General features: G+C 43.9%; 1 protein-coding gene across 3 annotated transcripts in view; it reads right to left on the reverse strand.

Moving 5' to 3' along the window:
• Positions 1-24,198: 24,198 nt before the first annotated feature.
• Positions 24,199-27,992, reverse strand: part of LYSMD4 (LysM domain containing 4) — a 46,269-nt gene continuing 42,475 nt past the window's right edge. For all 3 annotated transcript variants that reach the window (XM_073568806.1, XM_073568805.1, XM_073568804.1), the window contains one exon: positions 24,199-27,970. In XM_073568806.1, the coding sequence (XP_073424907.1) occupies positions 27,428-27,970 (543 nt within the window). In that variant the 3' untranslated portion in view covers positions 24,199-27,427. The remainder of the gene's footprint in view (positions 27,971-27,992) is intronic.

The following is a 27,992-nucleotide window of genomic DNA, read 5'->3' on the forward strand; positions in this document are numbered from 1 at the left end:
CGCACTTCAGCGTTCTCATAGACTGTAATGTGTTTTTTTTTTTTTGCGCATGCATTTTTTTCACACAGATTGGGCGCACCAAAAATGCAACAGGGTGCGTCCGGCGCGCATACTGCAAAAAAATTGCATGCACACAAAAACGCATACAAACGCTAGACAATGCGCACCCATGTTAAACATAGGGGTGCATGTATGCGCATGCAGTGCAAAAAAAACGCTAGTGTGAATCCAGCCTTAAGGCCCTTTTACATTTAGCGATGCACCAGCGATCCGACCCGGTCAGGATCGCTGGTGCATCGCTAAATGATTGCTAGTGAGCTTTCATACAGAAAGATCTCACAGCGATGCAGCAGCGACGCAGCGCACGATACTTACCATTCACACACAGCGATCCTGACGTCCTCCCGCCTGCCTCCAAGCGTCACTCGTCGTCACAGCAGGAAGCCCAGCAGGAAGTGCCCGACGAGAAATGGAGCCGGACATTCTCGCGCGATCAGCGATGGACAGCGGGGGAGCCGGTCGTTGGTAAGTATCACACATAGCGATATCACTAGCAATATCGCTATAACGTCACAAAACCAGTGACGTTTTAGCGATATTGCTAGCGATATCGCTTAGTGTAAAACCCCCTTTAGCGTTAATGTTGTTGGAACATAATTATGATATGGTGGGGATATCTGAGACATGGCTGGACGAGAGCCATGACTTGGCGGTTAATTTACAGGGTTATAGTCTGTTCATAAATGACCGTACAAATAAGCGAGGGGGAGGCGTGTGTTTATATTAAAATCATTCTTAAAACCCATTCTGTGTGATAATATATATGAATCTAATGAAAATGTAGAGTCCCTGTGGGTGGAGATAAGGGGAGGGGGGGGAATAATAAATTACTGATAGGGGTTTGTTTTAAGTCTCCAAAAATAATGGAAGCAACAGAGAATATCCTCATAAAGCAAATAGATGAAGCAGCGACTCAAGAAGAAGTCATTATTATGGGGGACTTCAACTACCCTGAAATCATTGGGGAACCGAAACCTGCAGTTCCAGCAAAGGTAATGGTTTTTGACAACTATGACACAATGACCTTTCACAACTGGTTCAGGACCCAAGAAGAGGGGGGGGGCACTGCTAGACCTAATATTAACCAACAGGCCAGACCGCATATCAAATATAAGGGTTGAGGGTCACTTGGGTAATAGTGATCACAAAATAATCAGGTCTCCTTTAATAAGATGTGTAGTAGAGAGGTTACAAGGACACTAAACTTTAGGAAAGCAAATTTCCAAAGGATGAGAGATGATCTTGGTGCAATTAACTAAGACGATATCCTGAGACATAAAAATACACAAGGAAAATTGGAGGCGTTTATTAGCATCCTGAATAGGACCTGTGCACAATAAATACTGTATGGGAATAAACATGCGAGAAATAGGAGGAAACCACTATGGTTAAATAGAGCTGTAAGGGGCGCAATAAGAGACAAAAAGAAAGCATTTAGAGAATTAAAGCAAGTAGGTAGTGATGAGGCATTAACTAAATACAGAAAATTAAATAAATTCTGTAAAAAGCAAATCAAGACAGCAAAGACTGAGACAGAGAGACTCATTGCCAGAGAAAGTAAAAATATTCCCAAAATATTCTTCAACTACATAAATAGTAAGAAACTAAAAAATTATAGTGTTTGCCCCCGTGAAAATAGTCTGGGTGACATGGTGGATGAGGATGAGGAAAAAGCCAATATGCTAAATGACATTTTTTCAACAGTATTTACACAAGAAAATCCCATGACGGATAACATGATCAGTGATAAAAAAAAATTCTCCATTAAATGTCACCTGCTTAACCCAGCAGGAAGTACGGCAGCATCGAAAAATCACTAAAATTGACAAATCCCCAGGCCCGGATGGGATACACCCCCGAGTACTGCAGGAATTAAGCACAGTCATAGACCATTATTTTTAATCTTTAGAGATTCCATAATAACAGGGTCTGTACCACAGGACTGGCGTTTTGGAAAATGTGCTGCCAATATTCAAAAAGGGGACAAAAACTGAACTTGGAAATTATAGGCCAGTAAGTTTAACCTCAACTGTGGGTAAAATCCTGGAGGATTTTCTAAGAGATACTATACTGGAGTATCTGAAGAAGAATAACCTCATGACCCAATATCAACATGGGTTTACGAGGGACCATTCCTGTCAGACTAATCTGATAAGCTTTTATGAAGAGGTAAGTTCTGGACTGGACCAAGGGAATGCAGTGGACGTGGTGTACATGGACTTTTCAAAAGCTTTTGATATGGTGCCACACAAAAGGTTGATACATAAAATGAGAACAATGGGGATAGGGGAAAATATGTGTAAGTGGGTTAAGAGCTGGCTCAGGGATAGAAAACAAAGGGTGGTTATTAATGGAGCACACTTGGACTGGGTCACGGTTAGCAGTGGGGTACCACAGGGGTCAGTTTTGGGCCCGCTTCTTTTTACGGGCATAGAGAGTAGAATTTCAATATTTGCAGATGACACTAAACTCTGCAGGGTAATCAATACAGAGGAGGACAATTTTATATTACAGGAGGATTTATGTAAACTAGAAGCTTGGGCTGATAAATGGCAAATGAGCTTTAATGGGGATAAATCTAAGGTCATGCACTTGGGTAGAACAAACAAGATGTATAATTGTGTGCTTAATTGTAAAACACTGAGCAAAACTGTCACTGAAAAAGACCTGGGTGTATGGGTGGACGACAAACTCACATTTAGTGGCCAGTGTCAGGCAGCTGCTGCAAAGGCAAATAAAATAATGGGATGCATTAAGAGGCACAGATGCTCATGAGGAGAACATAATTTTACCTCTATATAAGTCACTAGTGCGACCACACTTAGAATACTGTGTACAGTTCTGGTCTCTGGTGTATAAGAAAGTCATAGCTGAACTGGAGCGGGTGCAGAGAAGAGTGACCAAGGTTATTAGGGAACTAGGGGGTCTGCAATACCAAGACAGGTTATTACACTTGGGGTTATTTAGTTTGGAAAATCGAAGGCTTAGGCCTGTTTCACACTTCCGCATTTTGACGTCAGTCAAAGTCCGCCAATTTTTGAAAAAAACGGATCCGCCAAAAAAGGGGCAGATCCGTTTTTTTCCCCCATAGACTTACATTAGTGGCAGATCTTGACTGACGTTCGTCCGTGCCACCCGCTTTTTGACGGATCCGCCAAGATTTCAGCAGCTCCCGGGCGGATGGGACGGACAATGCAATGTTTTTTTTCTTTGACGGTCCGCTATTTTGCTGTGTGCATGCCCGGAAGCTTCACGCCGGGAAGCATTTTAACTATGAAATGCCGCACCGGGGAGTGGCGAAAATTCTCTCTCTCTCCCCCCCCCCAGGCTGCGGTTCCTTTAAAATGCAGACTTCGGCGGATCCGTCAAAACAACGGTCCGGTAGCACCTATTAGTATCTCAACGGAGACGGATCCGTTCTCCGCCTTTTTCAGGGATTGCAACTGACAGAAAAAACATAAGTGTGAACCAGGCCTTAGGGGTGATCTTATTACAATGTATAAATATATGCAGGGACAGTGCAAAGACCTTTCTAATTAACCTTTTACTCTTAGACCTGTGATGGGGACAAGGGGGCATCCTCTACGTCTGGAGGAAGAATGTTTAAGCATACTCACAGATGCGGATTCTTTACTATAAGAGCAGTGAGACTGTGGAACTCCCTGCCATATGATGTTGTAATGAGTGATTCCCTACTAAAATTTAAGAAGGGACTGGATGCCTTTCTTGAAAAGCATAATATTACAGGGTATATACACTAGTTTCCTTAATATTGCGTAAGATCCAGGGAGCTAGTCTGATTGCCGTATGTGGAGTCGGGAATGAATTTTTTTCCCCAATGTGAAGCTTACTGTTTGCCACATGGTTTTTTTTTTGCCTTCCTCTGGATCAACATGTTAGGATAGGATATGGGTTGAACTAGATGGACTTAAAGTCTTCCTTCAACCTTAATAACTGTTACTATGTTAAACATCTCCCTGCCCAAACTCTTTTGTGTCCTCCCCTGCCCAGGAGCTGTGGTATGATCAGACCATGTCCCTGCACAGTCAGACACTACCATTACACAGTATACAGCAGGGGCACATGTATAAGATCTTAGCACAAGAATAACAGTCATTAGACCTACTCGTAATTGTGTTGCCCGGAATCCATCCTGACCGCATCATGGAGGACGTCCTTCCTATCCTTACTGGGATAGGAAACAATGAGGTTAAAAGGACCCTCCCAGCTCCACCCGTCAATGTCTTTTCTAAGTACCACACCAGGATGGATGCAACAGAATTTATTGATCATTCTTTATACAAACGTTATGTCACATATTAGTATAGAATTTCTCAGAATTGAGGGAACTAGCCGTACAGTTAGGATGGATTCCTAGAAATACAATTACCGGTATGTCTAATTACAGTTTTCCAGGTCTTCAATCCTGACAGTACCATGGAAAATACCAAACTATGTTGATCTAGGGTGTGGCCACTGTGTGAAGAACCTTCCTACTGAAGGCAACTTGCCCTGAGACTACATCTTAAGGGCCTGTCACACTAAGAGATATCGCTAGCAATATCGCTATAACTAGTGACGTTATAGCGATATTGCTAGCGATATCGCTGTGTGTGATACTTACCTACGACCGGCTCCCCCGCTGGTTATCGCTGATCGCGCGAGAACGTTCAGGACTGTTTCTCGTCGTCAGCTTCCTGCGGCGCTTCCTGCTGTGAAGACGAGCGACGCGTGGAGCCGGGCGGGAGGACGCAGGATCGCCTGGGGTGACAGGTAAGTAGCGACCCCCGTCCCCAGCGATGTCGCTGGTGAGATCTGCCTGTGTGGCAGCTCACTAGTGACCACTTAGCGATGTACCAGCGATCCTGACCGCGTCATATCGCTGGTCGGGATCGCTGGTACATCGCTAAGTGTGACAGTACCTTAAGGCCGGGGTCACACTACCATAGAATATGGACGAGTGCTATGCGAGAAACCGTAGAATATAGACAAGTGCTATGCGAGAAAACATCGCATAGCACTCGGACCTGTGTTAATCTATGGGCCAGCTCACATCACTGTTTTTTTTCTCATGCTGCAATTGTATATCGTCTGAGACTCACCAATGCAAGCCTATGGGTGCAAGAAAAAATCTCACAGCAGTGGGATCGTGCGAGTGCTGTCCGAGTTTTACGCATCGGTGTCCTTTGAAAAGCTGGCAAATCATGTGCCGCATACAGTAAAATCACACTGACAGGATAGAATAGATATATACATATAGAATACATAGATATATACATAGTGTTTATATTGCATAGATAGAAGAAAAGCCAGTAATTCATGTGCCGTGTTCTGTAAAATCACTGCAGGAGCCGACAGAATAGAAGAGATGGATTACATAAAGTAAATACAAATAGAATAGGCAGAGATATAGATTTCAGTGACAAATACAATAAGTACAGTGTGTGTGCAAATTACTGTACATGTATTTCATTACTAAAAGATAATTTTTCTGAAAGAAATGGTGTGTGCTCCTGTGCAATTTTCGTAACCAGCAGAGGGAAAGACGATAACTGGAGGCAGATGTTTATAGGCTGGGAAGGGAGTAATACCCATGAAGCTTCCCAGGCTATTAATACCAGCTCACAACTGTATACTTAGCCTTTACTGGCTATTAAAATGAGGGACCCCCCCAAAAAAAATATGGGGTCCCCCTATAATTAATAACCAGCAAAGGCTCTGCGGTCTGATATTAATAGCCTAGGAAGGGGTCTATTAAAATGGGGGACCCCCCAAAAAAATGACATGGGGTCCCCCTATAATTAATAACCAGCAATGGCTATGCAGACAGCTGCTGTCTGATACTAGTAGCCTAGGAAGGGTCATGGATACTGAGCCCCCCCCCACTGAACCATCAGCTCTCAGCTGCCCCAGAAAAGGCGCATCTCTAAGATGCGCCAATTCTGGCACTTAGCCTCATGCTGACATCACATAGGTGAAGTGAGTTCATTAGCCGTGAACGCGCAGAACTTTTCAGATGGCACAGCACGAGAACTTTCTCACACTTGCGGTGCTGTCAGACAAGGAATAGCAGTTCACAGGCAATCTAATACATATATATATATTTATTTTATTTTATTTTTTTGAACAATGAGTAAATGACAGAGAATTGCTGTATGTAAAAGCTCATGTTAAAATCTCATTGCAATTGGATAGCAATCGCACTGAATTTGGATGTACATCAGATGCAAGGTGTGAGATATCGGATTGTACTCGCATGACACTCCTGCGATTCTCGGCAGGGAGACTCGAACCGATTTTTCATACGTTAAGTGTGACCCTGTATAGTATGAGTTATTTTTAATGGCTTCAACACTCCACTTAATTATTTTACTAAATATTGATATATAAAACCCCTGGCAAAAATTATGTAATCACCGGCCTTGGAGGATGTTCATTCAGTTGTTGAATTTTGTAGAAAAAAAGCAGATCACAGACATGGCACAAAACTAAAGTCATTTCAAATGGCAACTTTCTGGCTTTAAGAAAGTCTAAAAGAAATCAAGAACAAAAAACCCCCAATAATAGTTGCTTTTTTTTTTTTTAACCAAGCAAAGGGAAAAAATTATGTCGTCACCCAATTCTGAGGGAGAAAATTATGGAATCACCCTGTAAATTTTAATTCCCAAAACAAACACCTGCATCAAATTAGATCTGCTCGTAAAGCCCCCGTCACACACAGCGATCTCGCTAGTGAGATTGCTGCGGAGTCACAAGTTTTGTGACGCAACAGCGATCTCACCAGCGAGATCGCTGTGTGCGACACTTACCAGCAACCGGCCCCCCTGCCGGGTATCGCTGATCGTCCTGGAATGGCCAGGACATTTTTTTTGTTGCTGGTCTCCCGCTGGTCAGCCCGCATCGCTGCGTGTGGCAGGCGGGAGACCAGTGATCAGCGAGCTGGCGCTGGTAACTAAGGTACACTTTGGGTTCTAAGCGGCGCTGGTGTGTCGCTACATGATCGCTGGTGAGCTGCCAAACAGGCAGCTTCACCAGCGATCAGCACCAGCGACACACGGGTAACAAGCAACGCACGTCGCTTAGTTATCCACTGTGTACCTTAGTTACCAGCGCGCTGATGCAGGGAGTTGGTAACCAAGGTACACATCGGGTTTCTAAGTGCCGCGCGCCACTTAGAAACCCAATGTGTACCTTGGTTACCAGCTCCCTGCACTAGCGTGCTGGTAACTAAGGTACACAGTGAGTAACTAAGCGATGTGCGTCGCTTGTTACCCGCGTGTCGCTGGTGCTGATCGCTGGTGAAGCTGCCTGTTTGGCAGCTCCCCAACGATCATGTAGCAACACACCAGCGATCCTGACAAGGTCATATCGTTGTCGGGATCGCTGGTGCATCGCTATGTGTGACGGAGCCCTTAGTCTGCATATAAAAAGGAGTGATCACACCTTGGAGAGCTGTTGCACCAAGTGGACTGACATGAATCATGGCTCCAACAGGAGAGATGTCAATTGAAACAAAGGAGAGGATTATCAAACGCTTAAAAGAGGGTAAATCATCACGCAATGTTGCAAAAGATGTTGGTTGCTCATAGTCAGCTGTACTAAAATCTGGACCAAATACAAACAACATGGGAAGATGGTTAAAGGCAAGCATACTGGTAGACCAAGGAAGACATCAAAGCGTCAAGACCGGAAACTTAAAGCAATATGTCTCCAAAACAGGAAATGCACAACAAAACAAATGAGGAATGAATGGGAGGAAACTGGAGTCAACGTCTGTGTCTGAACTGTAAGAAACCGTCTAAAGAAAATGGGACTTACATACAGAAAAGCTAATCGAAAGTCATCATTAACACCTAAACAGAAAATAACAAGGTTACAATGGGCTAAGGAAAAGAATTCGTGGACTGTCGATGACTGGATGAAAGTCATATTTAGTGATGAATCGCGAATCTGCACTGGGCAAGGTGATGATGCTGGAACTTTTGTTTGGTGCCGTTACAATGAGATTTATAAAGATGACTGCCTGAAGAGAACATTCAAATTTCCACAGTCATTGATGATATGGGGCTGCATGTCAGGTAAAGACACTGGGGAGATGGCTGTCATTTCATCTTCAATAAATCCACAAGTTTATGTTGATATTTTGGACACTTTTCTTATCCCATCAATTGAAAGGATGTTTGGGGATGATGAAATCATTTTTCAAGATGATAATGCATCCTGCCATAGAGGAAAACATTCCTTGAAAAAAGACACATAAGGTAAATGTCATGGCCTGCAAATAGTCCATATCTCAATCCAATTGAAAATCTTTGGTGGAAGTTGAAGAAAATGGTCCATGACAAGGCTCCAATCTGCAAAGCTGATCTGGCAACAGCAATCAGAGAAAGTTGGAGCCAGATTGATGAAGAGTACTGTTTGACACTCATTAAGTCCATGCCTCAGAGACTGCAAGCTGTTATAAAAGCCAGAGGTGGTGCAACAAAATACTAGTGATGTGTTGGAGTGTTGTTTTTTTTCATGATTCCATATTTTTTTCCCTCAGAATTGAGTGACTCCATAATTTTTCTTGATTTCTTTTATTGTTTCTTAAAGCCAGGAATTTGCCATTTGAAATGACTTTAGTTTTGTGCAATGTCTGTGATTTTACTTTTTTTTCTACAAAATTAAACAACTGAATGAACATCCTCCAAGGCCGGTGATTACATAATTTTTGCCAGGGGTTGTATATTTATACACTGCTCAAAAACTAAAGGGGACACTTAAATAACAGAATATAACTCCAAGTAAATCAAACTTCTGTGAAATCAAACTGTCCACTTAGGAAGCAACACTGATTGACAATCAGTTTCACATGCTGTTTTGCAAATGGAATAGATAACAGATGGAAATTATTGGCAATTATCAAGACACCCTCAATAAAGGAGTGGCTCTGCTGGTGGGGACCACAGATCACATTTCAGTACCAATGCTTTCTGGCTGATGTTTTGGTCACTTTTAAATGTTGGTTGTGCTTTCACACTCGTAGAAGCATGAGACGGACTCTACAACCCACACAAGTGGCTCAGGTAGTGCAGCTCATCCAGGATGGCACATCAATGCGAGCTGGGGCAAGAAGGCTTGCTGTGTCTGTCAGCGTGGTGGCCAGAGGCTGGAGGAGCTACCAGGAGACATGGAAGGGGCCATAGGAGGGAAACAACCTAGCATCAGGATCGCTACCTCTGCCTTTGTGCAAGGAGGAACAGGAGGAGCACTGCCAGAGCCCTGCAAAATGACCTCTAGCAGGCCACAAATGTGCTTGAGGATAGTCTGAGGGCCCGACGTCCACAGATGGGGGTTGTTCTCACAGCCCATCACCGTGCAGGATGCTTGGCATTTGTCACAGAACAACAGGATTGGCAAATTCGCCACTGGCGCCCTGTGCTCTTCACAGATGAAAGCAGGTTCACACTGAGCACATGTGACAGACGTTACAGAGTCTGGAGACGCCATGGAGATTGATCTGCTGCCTGCAACATCCTTCAGCATGAACGGTTTGGCAGTGGGTCAGTAATGGTGTGGGGTTGCATTTCTTTGGAGGGCCGCACAGCCCTTCATGTGCTCGCCAGAGGTAGGCTGACTGCCATTAGGTACCGAGATGAGATCCTCAAACCTCTTGTGACACCATATGCTGGTGCGGTTGGCCCTAGGTTCCTCCTAATGCAGGACAATGCCAGACCTAATGTGACTGGAGTCTGTCAGCAGTTCCTGCAAGATGAAGGCATTGAAGCTATGGACTGGCCTGCCCATTCCCCAGACCTGAATCCAATTGAGCACATCTGGAACATCATGTCTCGCTCCATCCACCAACGTCACGTTGCACCACAGACTGTCCAGGAGTTGGAGGATGCTTTAGTCCAGGTCTGGGAGGAGATCCCTCAGGAGACCATCCGCCGCCTCATCAGGAGCATGCCCAGGCGTTGTACAGTAGGGAGGTCATACAGGCACGTGGAGGCCACACACAATACTGAGCATCTTTTCCTTGTCATGAGACATTTCCACTGAAGTTGGATCAGCCTGATCAGACGAGAAATGGAGCCGCCCGATCTCGCGAGATCAGCGATGGACAGCGGGGGAGCCGGTCGGAGGTATCACACATAGCGATCTCGCTAGCAATATCGCTATAATGTCACAAAATCAGTGACGTTTTAGCGATGTGTAAAACTCCCTTTAGACTGGGTCTGTAATTCTCCTACCATCTTGACTGATGTAATCGCTGCTAGGAAGGCAGTTTTAAATAAGAGTCTGCTAATATCCATACTGCTAACTGGTTCGTATGGATGCTTACATAGTGCATTGAGCACCAGGTTCAGATCCCAAGGTGGGACAGATCTTCTCACCGAAGTTCTCAGCCATTGTACTGCTCTGGAGAACCTTACTATCCAGAGGTGGACTGACAGGGGAGAGTCAAAAAATACACTTAACGCTGAAATTTGTACTCTTAGGGTACATGGTCTAAGGTCTTTGTTGAAACCCGTCTGCAAGGATCCTGGGAATATCCGGTTGAGTTTTATCCGACGACTCCCCGCAGTCCATGCAGAAGTGCTTCCATATATAGCTGAGGTTAAGGGTTTCCTGCTTGCTTGAAGGGTAGAGATCACTTAATCGGACAACCCCCTTAATCTCAGGACCTGTCTCTAAGGATCCATGCTAAAAGTTGTAGACTGTCCGGATTATGGTGGGACACTGGGCCCTGGCAGAGAAGGTCAGAGAAGCAGGATGGGATCTTACATTGACATCTTCCTCAGCAGAGGAAACCAAATCCTTCTCGGCCAGAAGAGTACCACAAAGATGATCTTTGCTCTCTCTTCCCGTACTTTCCTCAGTACTCTTGGAATCAGAGGAAGGGGAAACGCATAGGACAGTTTCCCTCCCCATTATTGGGATAGTACGTCGACGCCCACCGGATTGTCTAGAGAGTTTAGAGAAAAAAATTATCTGACCTTGCAATTTCTCTGGATGCAAAAAAATCTATCCGTGGAGCTCCCCAGCACTGACACAGCAAGCCGAACACTTCTCCGTTCAGCTCCCACTCTGTCAGAGATAACTTTTGCCTGCTCAAGAAGTCTGCCACCTGGATCCTTTCTGGAACAGCTGAAATGGATAGCACTGTCCTTTGCGCCCATCGAAAGATCTTCCCTGCTAGATGTTGTAGGGCAGGATGTCTTGGACCCCATTGATGGTGTAAGAACGCTACAGTTGTTGTGTTGTCCGACAGGATTTTTACATGGCTGTCCCTGCCTACCGACTGGACCTGTAGTACCTTCCATACTGCGTACAGTTCTCTGAGGTTTGAGGACCTGGCTCCAATTTCTGTGCTCAACATTCCCTGGAAGTTTCTTCCTTCCGTATCGCCACCCCAGAGTAGCTGACTTGTGTCGGTGGTGATTACTGTGCAGGGGGAGAGAACGCAGGGAACCATCTCCTGGAGGTTTTCCATAATGGTCCACCAGCCAAGAGATTACCTCCCTGAGACGGATAAGGGCATCGCGGTATCCAGGGACAGTTGGCGTTTGTCCCAGGCAGATAGAATGGACAGGTCTGAATGTATGGACAGATTTCAGGAGGTCATGGAAAGAGAACTGAAAATGTTGGATAATAAAATTAATGAGAAATACTGTAAAAACAGGGAAAATCTATCTAACACTCAGAAAAAAGCGCTACTAGAACTAGAAAAAAATGGAAAATATAATCATAAAAATGTCAGATAAAGGGGGAGTAATAGTGGTGTTAAACTCAGAGGATTATAAAATGAAAATCATGGAAATGCTATCTGACAAAAAAAATATGGAAAAACAAGTGTAAATCCCACATCCAGACTAATTAAAAAGATCAATGAAATTATTGAGGATGGATTCAATCTAGGTGTGATTACCAAAAAACAAGCAGATTTTATGAATGTTACTGACCCTGTACTCCCCATAATTTATGGTAAACCGAAAATACATAAGGGAACAGGTATACCGACAATGAGACCAATCGTCTCAGGTATAGGCTCAGCAAATGAGCACCTGGGGGAGTGGATAGATTCTCTTCTACAGCTTCTAGTTGTAAAAATCTCCGGTTACATCAAAGACTGTAGAGATATACTATATGACTTCCCTAAAAAAAAGTGGACAGCAAATTACTCATGGTTAAGCTGTGATGTAATTTCTCTTTACACCAATATTCCCCATAAATTAGCCATGCATGCCTTACAACATCACTTAAAAAAGCATAGTATGTACTCTAAGGATTTAATCAATTTTATTCTCCAAGCCACTTACTATCTGCTAACTCACAACTTCTTCTCTTTTGACGGCATGTATTTTTTGCAGAAAATGGAAGTAGCAATGGGGCGAAATTCTCCCCATCGCTTGCAAACATAGTGATGGCATTCTGGGAATCGGAGGTCATATTTTCTCATAATAATCCTTTTGCAGAACATGTATTCTGGTATGGCAGATATATCGATGATATCCTAATTATATGGGATGGAGATATATCTGCCATACCTAGATTCCATGAATATATCAATACCAATGAACATGGTATTAGGTTCACATATAAATACGATTCTAACTCCATGGTATTTTTAGATTTGAATCTGAAAGGTATAAATGATGAAATCATTATTACAAAAAACCTCTCAGTGGCAATACTATACTGCACACAACAAATAATCATCCAAAACATTCAATAAAAGCAGTTCCAGTTGGAGAGTTCATTAGACATAAAAGAAATTGTAGCGATGAAATTTATGCAGTCTGAGTTCAATATGGTTACTGAAAAATTAAAAAATGCAAATATCCCACCTGGATGCTAAATAGAGCAAAACACATAGCAGATACAAGAATAAGAGAGGAACTAATAACGTCCACAACCACTAAAAAGGAAAACCATGAAGAAAATAAAAACAAGAAAGATTAGAAAAATAAAAACAATAAATCCTATGTGTCCTTGCAATATAGTGCACAATTCGAACAAATTAAACACATTATAAATAAATTCTTGCCAATCCTATATGAGGATAAAATCTTGGTAGACATATTAAATGAAGGAGTAAACGTGGTGGCAAGAAGGGGTAAAACTATAGGAAATTATGTATCAAATAGTGTGTATAGCTCTAGATAAAAACGAACTTGGCTGGAAACTCAAGGCTTTTATAAATGTGGTAGCAAAAACTGTAACACATGTAAATATGCGCTAGTAAGAAAAACCTTCACAAATCAGGAAAAAAACAAGAAATTAACATTAAAAAATAGATCAATTGTAATTCAAAAAATGTAATATACAAAATAAATTGCTCCATATGCAACCTATCATATATAGGCTGCACCACGAGAAAGATAAAAAGGCGCATTACAGAGCATCTTAGGGATATCAATAAAAACACTCTAAACCGCAACATATCAGGAGCGGCAAGGCACTTTATCTCAGCACATGGAGGCAATCTGACATCATTCCAAATTAGTGGCATAGAACAGATCCAGAGGTCTGAACGTGGAGATGACAAAAGACGTCTCCTCACACGTGAAACCTTCTGGATCTACTATCTGAACACCAGAGCACCCAGTGGCATGAACAAGCACAACGAAATAATGTTTCACTATTAAAGCTAATAGGGGATATTTTATTATGTATATATTGTTGTTATATATTTTGCCTGTCTTAAAACACTACTGCCAAAGCAGATCAGGAACCTATTAGTCAGAGTCAGCGAAACCACACACCTGTAGAATAATTGTAATGCTGTCGAGCTCCTCCTGATTGGCAAGTGCAGTGTTTAAATGTTTCTGTATGTCAGTAAGTGCAGAGCTTTGAGAAAGATCTGTAATAGATTGAGCTTGCACTCATATTTGCACACTGCCTGTGGAGTTTTTAATCGTGTGAAAACTTTTTTGGAATCATTAAAGGATAAAATTTTTTAAAGGAGCTGGAACAAACTTTTTTTTCTTATCATTACAAGATAGAATGGCCCCCTGGAGCCCCCCCGTGAGTGGAACTGACTCCATACAGGGGGGGATACTTGAGGTAATTAGTCCCAGGATCCTCATTGCCTCTCTGATGGAACTACGGCTTCCTGTGAATTGGTGGATCCTCTCCCTTATAGCGGTCTGCTTCTCTACTGGCAAAAAAGATGTTCCTAGGTGAGAGTCTAAGAGAATCCGCAGAAACCTCTTTCTGGATTCTGGAGAGAGATCTGACTTCTTCCAGTTTATCACCCATCTTAGTTTCTGTAACATGGAGACCGAGGTCCGGCAGTGCTCCATGAGTTGTTCCTTGGAGACCACTTCCGCCACTAGCTTGGTGAACACTGGGTGCTGAGGCTAGGCCAAAGCAAAGGCAACAGAATTGGTAGCGATGGTCTCTCCTCTGGACCCTCAGAGCGAACCTTAAGTATCGCTGGAAGGAAGCATGGATGGGAACGTGGTCGTATGGATTTTTTAAGTTTAGCGTACACGTCACGGCATTTTTGTCTATCAGGGGGATTGTAGACCTGATGGACTCCATCTTGAATCTTTTGTAATTTAGCCATCGGTTTAGGGGTTTCAGGTTTATTATTGTGCTGCACTCTCCCGAGGATTCCTTTACCGAAGATATAATAAATTTTTGGCACTCAACTTGTTGCAAAGTGAAGGTTTTTATTTGCAGTCTCAATAATTACACGTTTCGGCTTCTACAAACAAGCCTTCATCAGTAAACTGCAAATCAGATACAAATATACAATACAAGTCAGAGGCTACATAGTGTATAGTCATTTAAGATAACATACAGCGAATAACACGACAAATTTACAATAGTGCACTAGTGATAGGTGGGACGGGTTGAGGTATAAGGGAAGAAAGGGAAATTGGGAAAAAGAAAAAAAGGGGAGGTATAAAACCTACCCAGACTGCTCTCTTGGAAAAATTTGCAATGTATCTGCAGTGACAGAGAAAATTATGTATAATGTATATATGGACATATGATTGCGCCAAATTAATTAAGAGGACTAAAAAGAATCAATCATTGATCTGTCACTACTCACTCAGTATCGGGACACCACTATAATAATGGTGTAAATAGTCTGATCCATGTGAATGATAATTCTTGTTTGTGTCTTTAAAAGAAAAAGAAGGGAAGGGTTGTAACTAAATGAAAAGCTAAAATATAAATGCACCAGACTATTGTAGTAAGTGCAAATAAAGTATTATAGATACCAACCAGAAAGGATTTGTAACTGAAATAACCGGTGATAATGCCGTAAGGAATCCTATACGAGGGGTCTATGAGTCATAAGAAAGCCGGGACCGGCTGATACACTAGACACATTTTTCAATAAATTGAATATGGCCTGGCCGGGCCTATCTTTCACCATGACCAGAGATGAACACACAGTGAGTTTTTTGGATACAAAGGTCATAAAGAATGTGGAGGGACACTTGAGCACTGACTTATACGTCAAAACCACAGACCGTAACAGTCTGTTACACTACAAGAGTTTACATCCCCCCTCCACCAAAAAATCCATACCCGTGTCACAATTTAAGAGGGTTGAACGGATTGTCTCTGATCCGACAATCAGCAGCATCAGACTGAATGAGATGCATAACAAGTTTCGCACAAGGGGCTATCCTCCAGATCTACTAGATCAAGCACGACAACCCCCGACCCGGAATCATGGTGGGGTCTCAGGACGTTTACCCTTTGTCCACACATATCATCCATATGTGCAGATTTTACATCGCTCGATACGCAGACATTGGGGCATTCTAAAGGAGGCTCATCCAGAGGTTACAGAATTCCAACAGAATTTACTACCGTGCTACAAACGCCCTAAAAATATTAGGGACACCTTGATCAGAGCAGATATAGGCCCAGGAGTAAGATCAACTACACAAAGATTCCTTTCAACACCCAAAACAGGCACTTACCCGTGTCTACATTGTAATCAATGTAATAATGTACTTAAGGGAGATCATTTCCATCACCCCCATTCTGGGAAACGTTACCGAATTAAGGATTTCTCCACCTGTGACACATCATATGTGGTATACCTGATTAAGTGCCCTTGCGGTCTTTTATACATTGGTGAAACCACCCAGTCTATCAAGGACCGCATAAGCAAACACAAATCCACAATCAGGTGTGGAAATACATTATTGCCTTTACCATATCACTTTGTCACGGCAGGCCACACCATTCCTCAACTAAAATTTTGTGTTATCGAACATGTGCCCCTCCCACGAAGAGGTGGTAACCGTGTCCAACTCCTAAAAAGAAGAGAGGCCTTTTGGATACATGAACTACAAACTTTAGCACCAAAGGGCCTCAATAGGGACTATGATTTATTGTCCTTCATATAATGGGTCTGTGACTATATAGTCACATAGTCTTGGGATTATAACAAACATATATATGGTAATGAGTTTTGTCATCAAGTCATGTTATTATTGCCTGATCCTAATACATTGTCTTCATCTTGCAGAGTCGTCAATTCTGAACTACACGCAATTGTCACCGATTGTCCTTGTTCCTCCCTCGGACTTTCCCTTCCTGCCTCCTTCAAGCTAATTTCTCCATATTATAGTTTTAAACTATTTTCCATTTTTTGCATCTTATTGTATCTCTCTTGATTTAGAATACTAATTGAGATATCCTATCCCACTCTGTTGTAGGAAACTACAAAACGAAAAACAAAGAATAATTTTTTCTAGTATTGGTCCAAACAGTTTAATATAGATTGTTCAATCTACATACTTTTTACATGGATTAGTTCATTCGTTTTGCCAGTCTTTTATCAGACATAACTGCACTCAAATGCAATACCACATGCATATCCCCACGTTTTCTACCTCCTACAAACATCCGCCCGGCCCTACAATGTAAAGAGCAGGGACGTTTCTGTACATTCAGTGGGATGACGTGCACTCCAGCGCCACCTCCCATAACACTCCCCTAAATTTCTCTAACCCTGCCTGCGCATGTACTGTAAATGGCCGGCAACGTCACTTCCGGTGACGCGGTCCAGCATACATTCAGTGGGATGACGTGCACTCCAGCGCCACCTCCCACAACACGCCCCCACATTTCTCTAACCCTGTCTGCGCATTCAAAGGGCCGGTAACGTCACTTCCGGTGACGCGGTCCAGTCAATCTAAGGGGGTCCCGCCCACCTTCTATTTAAAGCCCACATTACAAGTCATGGGCACCCTGGTTACAAGCGGTGGATACCGCGTTCCTCAAGGCACACCCGCCGCCACCCACCAACGGTAAGCCCACCTTTAACCCAGCATTTCTATACATAATCGGAATTCGAAGCGGTACTTAACCCCTCATCTACCATGCATTTCTCATTAACAGTCACATCATACAGCGTGGTAAAAGTTATTCTATGGAGTAGGAACTCACAGGCGATTCTTAGCCTGACACTAAGTGAGTAGATCTATTGGGGGCACGTTGTTTATTCAATTTTCGAGTACATTGAGTGTAATTTCTTCATCTTTCTTATGACTCATAGACCCCTCGTATAGGATTCCTTACGGCATTATCACCGGTTATTTCAGTTACAAATCCTTACTGGTTGGTATCTATAATACTTTATTTGCACTTACTACAATAGTCTGGTGCATTTATATTTTAGCTTTTCATTTAGTTACAACCCTTCCCTTCTTTTTCTTTTAAAGACACATACAAGAATTATCATTCACATGGATCAGACTATTTACACCATTATTATAGGGGTGTCCCGATACTGAGTGAGTAGTGACAGATCAATGATTGATTCTTTTTAGTCCTCTTAATTAATTTGGCGCAATCATTATATGTCCATATATACATTATACATAATTTTCTCTGTCACTGCAGATACATTGCAAATTTTTCTAAGAGAGCAGTCTGGGTAGGTTTTATACCTCCCCTTTTTTTCTTTTTCCCAATTTCCCTTTCTTCCCTTATACCTCAACCCGTCCCACCTATCACTAGTGCACTATTGTAAATTTGTCGTGTTATTCGCTGTATGTTATCTTAAATGACTATACACTATGTAGCCTCTGACTTGTATTGTATATTTGTATCTGATTTGCAGTTTACTGATGAAGGCTTGTTTGTAGAAGCCGAAACGTGTAATTATTGAGACTGCAAATAAAAACCTTCACTTTGCAACAAGTTGAGTGCCAAAAATTTATTATATTATTGATACTGGTGTGGGAACCTTCTTTTGTGCACCAACGCAGTAGTGCCACGATATATTTGTTGATCCTTTACCGAAGAGACTGGAGTAGTGGCCCTCGCATTTTTCTCGCTCGGGCACCGGGACTGTTGCTCTGATCTTTAGGAGATCTTGGACATGAGGGAAACAGTCGACTGGAGGCGGGAGATTGTTATTATGAACTTTGCTGGTGGGATCAGGGTAAACTCTATTCTGCAACCCGAAGATATTATCCCCAACACCCACTGATTTTCTGAGATCTCCTGCCAACTTCCCAGGTACCACCCTAGCCGTCCCCCCCACTCTCACAGCGTCACTTTCTTCCTGAACCAAAGATGGAGTCCTTACCCCTATCTCCCGTGGGGTAGCTCCATATGCCTAACTTGCCCTTCCCCTTATAGCCTGACCTCTGGTGGGTAGGGTCTACAAAAGGGCTGATACTTTGGGTTCTCCTCGGGGAACCCTTTCTTTTTGTCTGATGCTTTTTTTAGGATATCATCTAGTACAGGCCCAAACACTCTACTGCCCGAGAGAGGAATGGAACACAGCTTGTTTTTGGACTGTGTATCACCCGACCATGTTTTTAGCCAAATAGTTCTCCGGAAAGCATTAGATAAGGACCAATTCCTGACTGTGAATCTAACAGATTCTGCCGATGCATCAGCCACGAATCCAGTTGCTAGTTTTAGGAGGGGAAAGGATTTCAGCATGCATTTGGACGTGCCCCAAGATCGAGGCCTGGACCTGCTCTCTAATTATCCGACAGTAGAGATTACTGCTCCTCTGTGATGACTTTTGAGGTGCAGGGTTCACACAGATGCTTCTGCCAGGTGTCTGGTAGCTTGATGTTACAGATGGCACATCTTCTACCCTTCCCTTCTTTCTTGCCATCCCTTTTGGGTGTTGCTGAGGCATGTGTTCCCCCCTATAATAGAAACACATGGAATGTACTCTATATATGTGTGGGGTAAGGGCTTTAAGTGGGTAACTCACTAGTCTACTCACATATCCTTGGCTCTGTTCACAGCTAGCCTCAGATTTGGCAGATTCCTCTATGTTCAAGCATACCGTAGGCCAGTCTACAGCCATCTAAAACCTTATTTATACGATACCCAAATCCAGGGCACCACTCGGATCCATGCTTCGACGGATGTCTTCCTGCATTCCACCGTGGAATGCACGTTGCCCAGCCCGCAGACATGACGTAGCTGAAAGCGCACCCACAGGGCATTCAGCGTGCTGGAGCCGAGCGCCTCAAAGCAGGAGGAAGCGGCTCAACGCCCAGGACCAGCGCTTACCAGATAGGCTGAAGGACCCCCCCCATCGGAGGGTGTCGGCACCAGACCGCTTGACAGCGGGACGGGAGAGGCTGGGCCCCCCGATCCGCTGGGTCTACCAGGTGCAACCAGGGATACACTGGAGCTCTTCTCTCGTCCCTATCCTCACTGGGACAGGAAAACCACTGAGGGGGTGGAGATGGGAGGGTCATTTTAACCTCTCGTTGTTTCCTGTCCCAGTAAGGATAAGAAGGACGTCCTCCATGGTGCTGTCAGGATTGATGACCCGGAAATAATATATTTTTTTAACATACTCAATTATGAAGCTTATTATTATTCTACGATCTATTAATTAAAAATGTACTTTATTTGTATGACAGCCTCTTTAAAGCGGCAGGCCAATACCTATAAAAGTTCTTTATAAATAATCTTTAAGCCCCAACCACTTTTGTAATAAGCTTTATAATACAATTCCCTATACTTCTCCCTGTCCTATTATTTCTTATACGAATTTCTTTTACTTCACTTGCTTTGACATTTCGTTTGAGAGTAGTCTCACATGGGGCTCACAGGGTGCCAGGGCTTCACTCACGCCCCGTAGCATCTATCACCCCTCCTGAAAAAGGATGTCATCAGGGGGCAGCGCTGCATGCATTTACCACAGACTGTCACCACTACCCTTGCTAGCAGCCTGTTTCAGCAGGGCTAATCTAGAAGTGACCACTGTAACAACCCTGCTGGCATCACTGCATGGCCTCCCATCCCCCCGCACACCAACTTACTTTCTGCTTCAAGCCATGCTGTGAATTCTGTCTGTTGCCAGCTCTGTGCCTCTGCTCTCCATGTTTCCAGACTATGTGTATAGGGGGGCGGCGCCTGAACTCTCTGGTTCTTATGCAGTCAGGGTGCACTTGTGTAATATGTCCCTTACCAATCACCTGGAGCCCTTGACTATTTAGTTTCGCCACTCCCACTGAAACATTGCCTGTGCAATGTCTAAACTCAGTTAGCTCCTTGCTGCTGAGCCAGCCAGGCCCTGTCCTATGTCTTGCCTTCTCTGAAGGCTCTTACTGCATACTCTTGTGTCTTGGTACCTTGCCTAGCATTTCTCTGTCCGCCTGCCAGGAGGCAGAATATCCTGGCCCTTGAGTCTTGTTCCCAGTGCCTTGTCTTTTCTCTGTCTGCCTGCCAGGAGGCAGAATATCCTGGTCCTTGTGTCTTTGTCCCTGTGTCTCTGTCTGAACTCAGTCTTACCTCTGTCTGTCAGTCTCCTTGTCTGTGGTTCCTCCTCTGCTGTCTTTCCTTGTGTCCTCCCTGTCTGTGCCTCTGCACCCTCGCAGCTTTATCTGTGCCTCTGCACCCTCACAGCTTTATCTGTGCACGGCTCCCTAGCCGCTCTGTCTGCACGGCTCCCTAGCCGCTCTGCCTGCTCGGCTCCCTTGGAGCCCAGCCTACTCCGCACTCCTGCGGCTCCGCCTACCTGCACCTCTTGTGTGAACAGGTCCAAACCTGTTCCTTCATATTCCACTCCTTTCTGCCTATATCCATACCTGCACCTCCTGTGTGAACAGGTCCAAACCTGTTCTCTCATATATCACTCCTGCTTGCCCTGTGTCTCAAGCTGTCACCTACCTGTCCTGTGTCTCCAAGCCGTGACCGCTTGCCCAGTGTCTCCAAGCCGTGCCCGCTTGCCCAGTGTCTCCAAGCCGTGTCTGCCTGCCAGTGTACCAAGCCATGCCTGCTTGCCCAGTGTCTCAGCCTGCCTGTTAGTCACACAGTGACTTGTCCCCGAGTGGGATCAGCAGCCACAGCCAGACACCACCCTGGAGTGGCACCCGACAGCTACCTGCCGCACAAGCCTGACCTCACCATCAGAGGCTCCAGTGAAGACCGAGGTAGCTGTTGTAGTCACGCCCCTTCCAGGGTAGTCTGGTTTGTGGCACAGTGGGGCCACAACCCCCCGGCTCACGCCATTCAGCCAAGGCGCGAGCGTGACAACCACATCTTCAGTTGCAGCTTTCACAGTCAATGCTTCTAACGCCGCAATCTCTTTCTCTGAAATGAACTGACATCTGGGTGGCATTAGAAACAATGTGAATAAAAACAGCATAGTGATTGTGAGGGTAGAAAAAGCTGCTGTCACTCACCCCGATTCTTGCACCGCCCTCAAAAGAATCATCAGGGTTGGCACTGGTGTCACTCACACTGCTTCTATCATCGCTCCCTGATAAGTATTCGGGCCTCTTTTTTAAAGCACCACCCTGAGGTTTGTTTTTTTTAACTGCTGGAATGGCGCTTTAAATGTAGTTCCCCTGCCTTCATCCGTTTCCTGCATCATTTCCGGTCAATCTCCAGTAAAACGTTACCTGCTCGCAGCTCCAGTGTTTCATAGAGCTGCGCGGAAGTCACTTTTGAATACAAGTCTATGAGAGACTCGTTCTGTCCTCATTCTGGCTCTCATAGACTGGTACTGAGAGCGAGAGATGTAGCTTCTGACTTCTGTACAATCAGAAGCTTCTGTCACAAGATGGCATGAGGGGACCAGAGAGGCACAGAAAAATCAATGGAGATGCCATTCACATGGTTACAGTGCACCATTGGTCCATCAACTGTGAAAAATTGTGTTAAAGGGTTACTTCTGTTTCGGTAATAAAACACTGATATAATCATGAAGGAGATTCTTCTGTTTCAACCTAGATGCAAGAAGTTCAGCGTTATCTTTTGACAATGAAAGGTCTCTGATGAATTAAATGATTTCATGTTGAGTAAAGAGTTCTAGCTGTGCCATCTTGACTTGAGGTCTCCATGTCTTCGCCAGTAGCTTCAGCTCCATAGTCTTCATATTCTAATTAATTTTCATCCAATCCAGACAACAGTGGTATTCTATATACAGTTGGGAGGTAAACAGGTCAGCCTACTGCTTACAGATGAACATTTGCAGAGAGCAGTCAATATCACACTGAGAAACTGCCTTTCAGGTTCTCTCTGTCGAGACCCTCACTCAGTTACACCTCAGTGGCTCAGCCGTTTTCTTCCCCCTGAGGTGATCTGCCCTCCCAGAAATGGTGAAAATCCTCTCACAATGCTGCAGTCCACTGCCTTCCCTTCTATCTCCCTGTGGCAGGGCTCAGATCCCTGTAGAGGCCTGTCTTCTGTCAGAGTCTCACATACAGTACCAGTCCTTGCTGCATCACCATCCTTTGCTAACTGACTCAAACCTTACCGCCTCATAATAGTTAGCTCTTCCCCATAACATGTGACTTTCTGAGAAGCTGTCATTGGTTGACTGCACTGTCACTACTCCTCCCCATAAAACTCACTAAAACCTTTAGGCTATGTGCCTACATAGCGTTTTTTTTCTGGACACAAAAAACCGGACTCCTTCCCAGAAATTGCATGTTTTTTTTCCGCGCGATTTCACCGCGATTATGTTCAATTTTGCCGCGATTTTCACGTGCGATATTCAAGCACTTTCCAAGCGATTTGAAGCATCGCTTGGAAAGTGATTGACACGTTGGTCACACTCGTCAAACATAGTGTTTGACAAGTGTGACTGGATTTTTACTATTGAGGCCGCATATGCGGCATCAATAGTAAAAGATAGAATGTTAAAAATGATATAAAAAAATAAAAATAAAAAAAAAATAAATCGGGGTATATTTACCTTCCGACGTCCAGCGCGCTCTCGTTCCCAGCGATGCCTTGCGAGACCAGTGATGACATTGGTCTCGCGTTGCTATATCGATCTCACGAGACCGCTAGAGTCACGCGAGACTACGTCATCACAGGACCTTGCTGCAAGGCATTACTGGGAACGCTGAGGCCCGAGATGGCAGCGCAGGACGTCGGAAGGTAAATATACCCCGATTTTTTTATTTTTTTTTACAGGGGTATGGTACCAAGGGCTTGCAGGACAGTCTCCTCTCTTCCACACCGTGGGTACCAACCGCACGAGACGCTTAACTTCGCGCATGGTGGGCATAGCCACATGCGGGAAGTAAGCGATCCTCATGCATTCCTATGGGTGCGGAATCGCGGCAATTCTTTGCGATTCCTCACAAAAGAATGAGCATGCTGCGATTTTTTCCGCGATGCAATTCCGCCGTGGAAAAAAGCGCAGCATTAGCACTGCATGTGCGGAATGCCATAGGAAGCGTTCTGTACACGATTTTAAACGTTTGAGGCAAAAACGCTTAAAAATCGCTACGTGGGCACACAGCCTTACTGATTGTTGTCTGTAAGAAAATTCACTATTAAGACAAAGAAATGGGAATAACATAAGAAAAACCACATACACTGAAAATGCAGAAATAACATAATAACAAAAATACTTCTATCTCAGAAACTTTGTTGGACCAAAACAAAGGATGATTTTGTAATCAGCACATCAAACTCCATAAAACCGACATATTACGTTTGCTGCTGATTTTTGTGTGTTGACCAGCGTACTGATTGGGCTTCCTGAGACACTGTGGCCATCTTCAGTCTGCACATGTGCCAATACTTGCACCTCTCCTGGAGATCAGGATGAGTTCATTTGCTCCTATTTTGTGAAGTGATTTCTCATACAGTGAAAAACCAGAAATTAAATGACGCATTTCTGGCTGACTGGACCAGACGATGCAGTGTAATCAAATAAATAGATATGGCTTCATTTTGCACAGAAATACTGTATATTTTATTCCCCTCAGTTCTTATACAAATCGTACACAAGTTGTTGTATTTTATCCTTCACAGAAGAAATGGTTACGGTATTTTATTTGCAGTATTGTAAACAATATCTCCTGAGGAGCTGTGCTCTCAGCAACCGTGATGCTGATGTACACGCTGAAGTATAAAAATGTAGTCAGCACGGTGGAGAATAATGAAATGTAACGTACTCTGAGCGGATGTGCGGAACTGAAATGCACATTTCCCTGCACTGGATCTTTTCCCTGAGGAGTTCATTGTGCAGCTTCACACAATTCCACTACCATTAAATTCTCTGAGCTGAGAAAGGAAACTCTCAGAGGAGAACGCACCCACACTCCTGTCATCAGCAGTCCTATAGACAAGAAGTGGAAGAGCGCATGCATAACTGGCCTGTCCATTCAAGCCTGGCCTTGGTGGCAAGTCACCCGTTCTGGCTTCGAGAAGGAATTACAGTAGTGTGACCTGCACCAAGGACAATCTTCTCACCGATCACCTAATTTTGGTACACTGAAATACCTCTTTTTGTTGAGATGGCATGAACAGAAAAATACTACAGCCAGTAGATTAGTACTCATTGCACATGCTCTTTGTTAGAGGTGATGAAGGGACAGAACACATGGCATTAAACAAGCCATGAAAAGTGTCTGAGAGTTTTGAGCTATTCAGTAGGCCAAATGTTTTAGTGCCGATCCCAGGACATGAAGTCGCATCTAGAACAACCCCAGAACTTCATGCTGTAATACAACCTCTGCTTTACAGGGAAACTGTCCGTTAGACCTCATTCAGACATTTGTGATTTTTCTCAGACAACAAAAGCGATTTTTGGCAGTGTTTTGTTTCCAAATTTCATCAATAATTTTTATGGGTGAAAAAATATATTGCAATGTTCCTCTCATTCATGGTGATGGTAATCAGGGAAGTCTGCAGGAGGCCAACACTTTCACTAGGGAACCAGAGGTCGCGCAGGATGAAATATATGCAGCGATAACCATTTCACTGCCCTCCAGTACTGTATCACACCAAAATTTGTCTTTTACTCATATGCAAACTAAATCTGCAAGTGCACCTGAGAGAGCAAATCAGTGCACTTGCACAGCTCCTCTTCATGCAGTAATCCTTTGTCTCCACTGTCAAGAAGCTGGTGGCAGCCCTGGCGATGAGGTGCTATGAGAAGTGGAAGGTTGCTCTGACGAACTCTGGTGCTATGCAGCTCTAGAGAGCAATCATTGGAGAGGTTTCACCCCATCTTATTCTGTTCTACCTCTTCTTGCTTAGTGAAAGTCTTAAGGGGGCTTTACAGATAGCGATATCACTAAAGCGTCACCAATTTTGTGATGCAGCAGCGATATCACTACATGTGATACTCGCCTCCGACCGGCTCCCCCGCTGGCTATCGCTGATCGTGTGAGATCGTCCACGTCCATTTCTCGTCATCGGCTTCCTGCTGGCACCGATGAGCGAGCTATGGACGCGGGCAGAAGACGGCGGTCATCACTTCGTCTGAAAGGTAAGTACGACCGCCGAGCATTGCTACTGAGATCTGCCTGTTTGGCAGGTCACTAGCGACCATTTAGCAATGCACCAGCGATCCTGTCCACGTCGTATCGTGGTCAGGATCGCTGGTGCATCGCTAAATGTAAAGGGGCCTTTAGACAGAGTTCAGTATTTTACATCAAGATTAGTAAGCCAAAACCAGAAATGGAACAATCTTACAAAAATATAATGGAAACACGTCACCACTTCTATATTTATCACCCACTCCTGGTTTTGGCTTACAAATCCTAGGGTAAAATACTGAACGTGACCTTATCGACAGATACCCTTTCATTTCTTCATACTGGTCATAATATGTTGAAGTGACCTGGCGTGTCCATCTTTCTACTGTCTTTCTGCCAACTACAGCTACTGAATGTCATAGACATGGAAAAGTGCACAAAAAAGTAGGGACATCTTATCAGGGCTGTGGAGTCTGTGCCCTGTAATAGGTCATCATGCCCCCAAAACATGAAACATAAAATGTAATTTTAATGCAAACATTTCAAAGTCTCCCTATAAAAACAGTTGCCAGAATACTGTACAAGTTCCTGCAGCAAAGCTGTGATCCTTACAACACCTTCGATGCAGAGGAAAGATGCAAACTACCTGCAGCAAAGTGACTAAATGAGCAGTCCTGATGTGCAGCCTTGACCACAAGAGACTGTCTTTCGTTTAGGCCATCAGGTTGTACCCACTAAACATACAACTGCCAAGAATAGGGAAACAATGTAAATAAAGTGTATGCCACAGCAGAAAGGGGATCTGACCTCTGTGCCCAGCTGTACAAGAAAACCAGGAATACAAAGATCACTGAACATGAAGTCCTGTGTCAGGCCTGGACTAGGAATCACCTTTATTACTATCATTCCCATAGGGGAACGACCAGCAAATCTCTTCTAGAGTCATTTCCATATAAAACTCTTTCATCTACCGTGTCCTGACAACTCACGGAGACATCCACAAAGCCGCGAGGGAGCGCCCAGCGGCTCTAGCACACTGAAGACATAAGCAAGGCATTATGTAAACCATTGTGAGGTTCATACAGTACATTTTTCTGATATTTTTTAAACAGGGTCGTATTTTACTTCTGCGGCCGGAAGTACATTATCAGAGAATAATTTTTTGGGGATTAATCACACAATACCTCATTGTGACCAACCCCATCCTGCAATTCCACTGTATCAGATCTGGAACCGGGGAACAACGCTGCTGTAGAGTTCTTATTACAAATATTAATATCAGCAAGGCTGAAGACAAATGATTTTCCAAAGCAAAACACTATCATAAAATAAATGAGGAAAGCAAAGCTCTATCTAGTCTGCATTATCAGGAAATAAAGGGGGAATCTAGCAGCTCCTAACTACTTGCAGCATTGGACAATCCTGACATCTCAAAGTTGGCTCCTGCGTGAACATTATTTGGTAAGACCAAGAGGTACAGGAGAGGAGCCCCAATCAGAAAGCAGTTTGTTTTTTTGTTAATTTGACATAAATCAACAAACAAACCAACCTAAAACCTGATGAGTGCTCCAGGGGTATTTATCCCCCAAAACACTGACATATGGATGTAGTGAGCAGCTTGTTCTTGTTAAGACTAAAAGAAACTGTTCTTCATTCACACTTTACCCTCCTGTATCAAAATGTCTCTGTGCCTACTGGAAGGATCTTGGCGTCTGACCCGCTATGTCTCTGCTGCTGACTGATGTACTATTTATTGTGAAATTGCCAAACGGTGATTTCTCTGGGCCTTTCCACCTTTCATAGTAAAGGATATAAAATATCGGCAGCACAATCCCAATTAAAAGCATAATGACAACAGCATTCCACCATCGGATGCCCCAAACTGCTCCTAGATTGGGGTCTTTGTTCCTCGGGCCGGCGGAGAGCAGATGGCTGTTTGTACCAAGGTTCAATGATTCACTGAACAGCTCCTGGTTCTGCGCTGCAACCTCAATGTTCTGGTCTATTTCACGGAAGTACTGAGTTATATTCCGGGTTTCCGTCAGGGTGACCGATGCCTCGTCGCCAGACTCAATGACAAGGTCTATACAATCTGCTGATCGGCCTTTTTGTGGCTTAGTGTCCTTGTGCCGCTCTGTTAGAAAGCCATGAACCTTGACTGGAATCTTGATGGTCTTTAAGGCGTACATGTCCTGCTCTGTTAATAACTTGTTTATCCTCTTAATGTCAGAAACCTACAGAAAGGAAAATACATAT

This window comes from Dendrobates tinctorius, unplaced genomic scaffold (genome assembly GCF_039654945.1).
Source record: "Dendrobates tinctorius isolate UK_male_01 unplaced genomic scaffold, ASM3965494v1 ptg000022l, whole genome shotgun sequence".
NCBI classification, from domain to species: domain Eukaryota; kingdom Metazoa; phylum Chordata; class Amphibia; order Anura; family Dendrobatidae; genus Dendrobates; species Dendrobates tinctorius.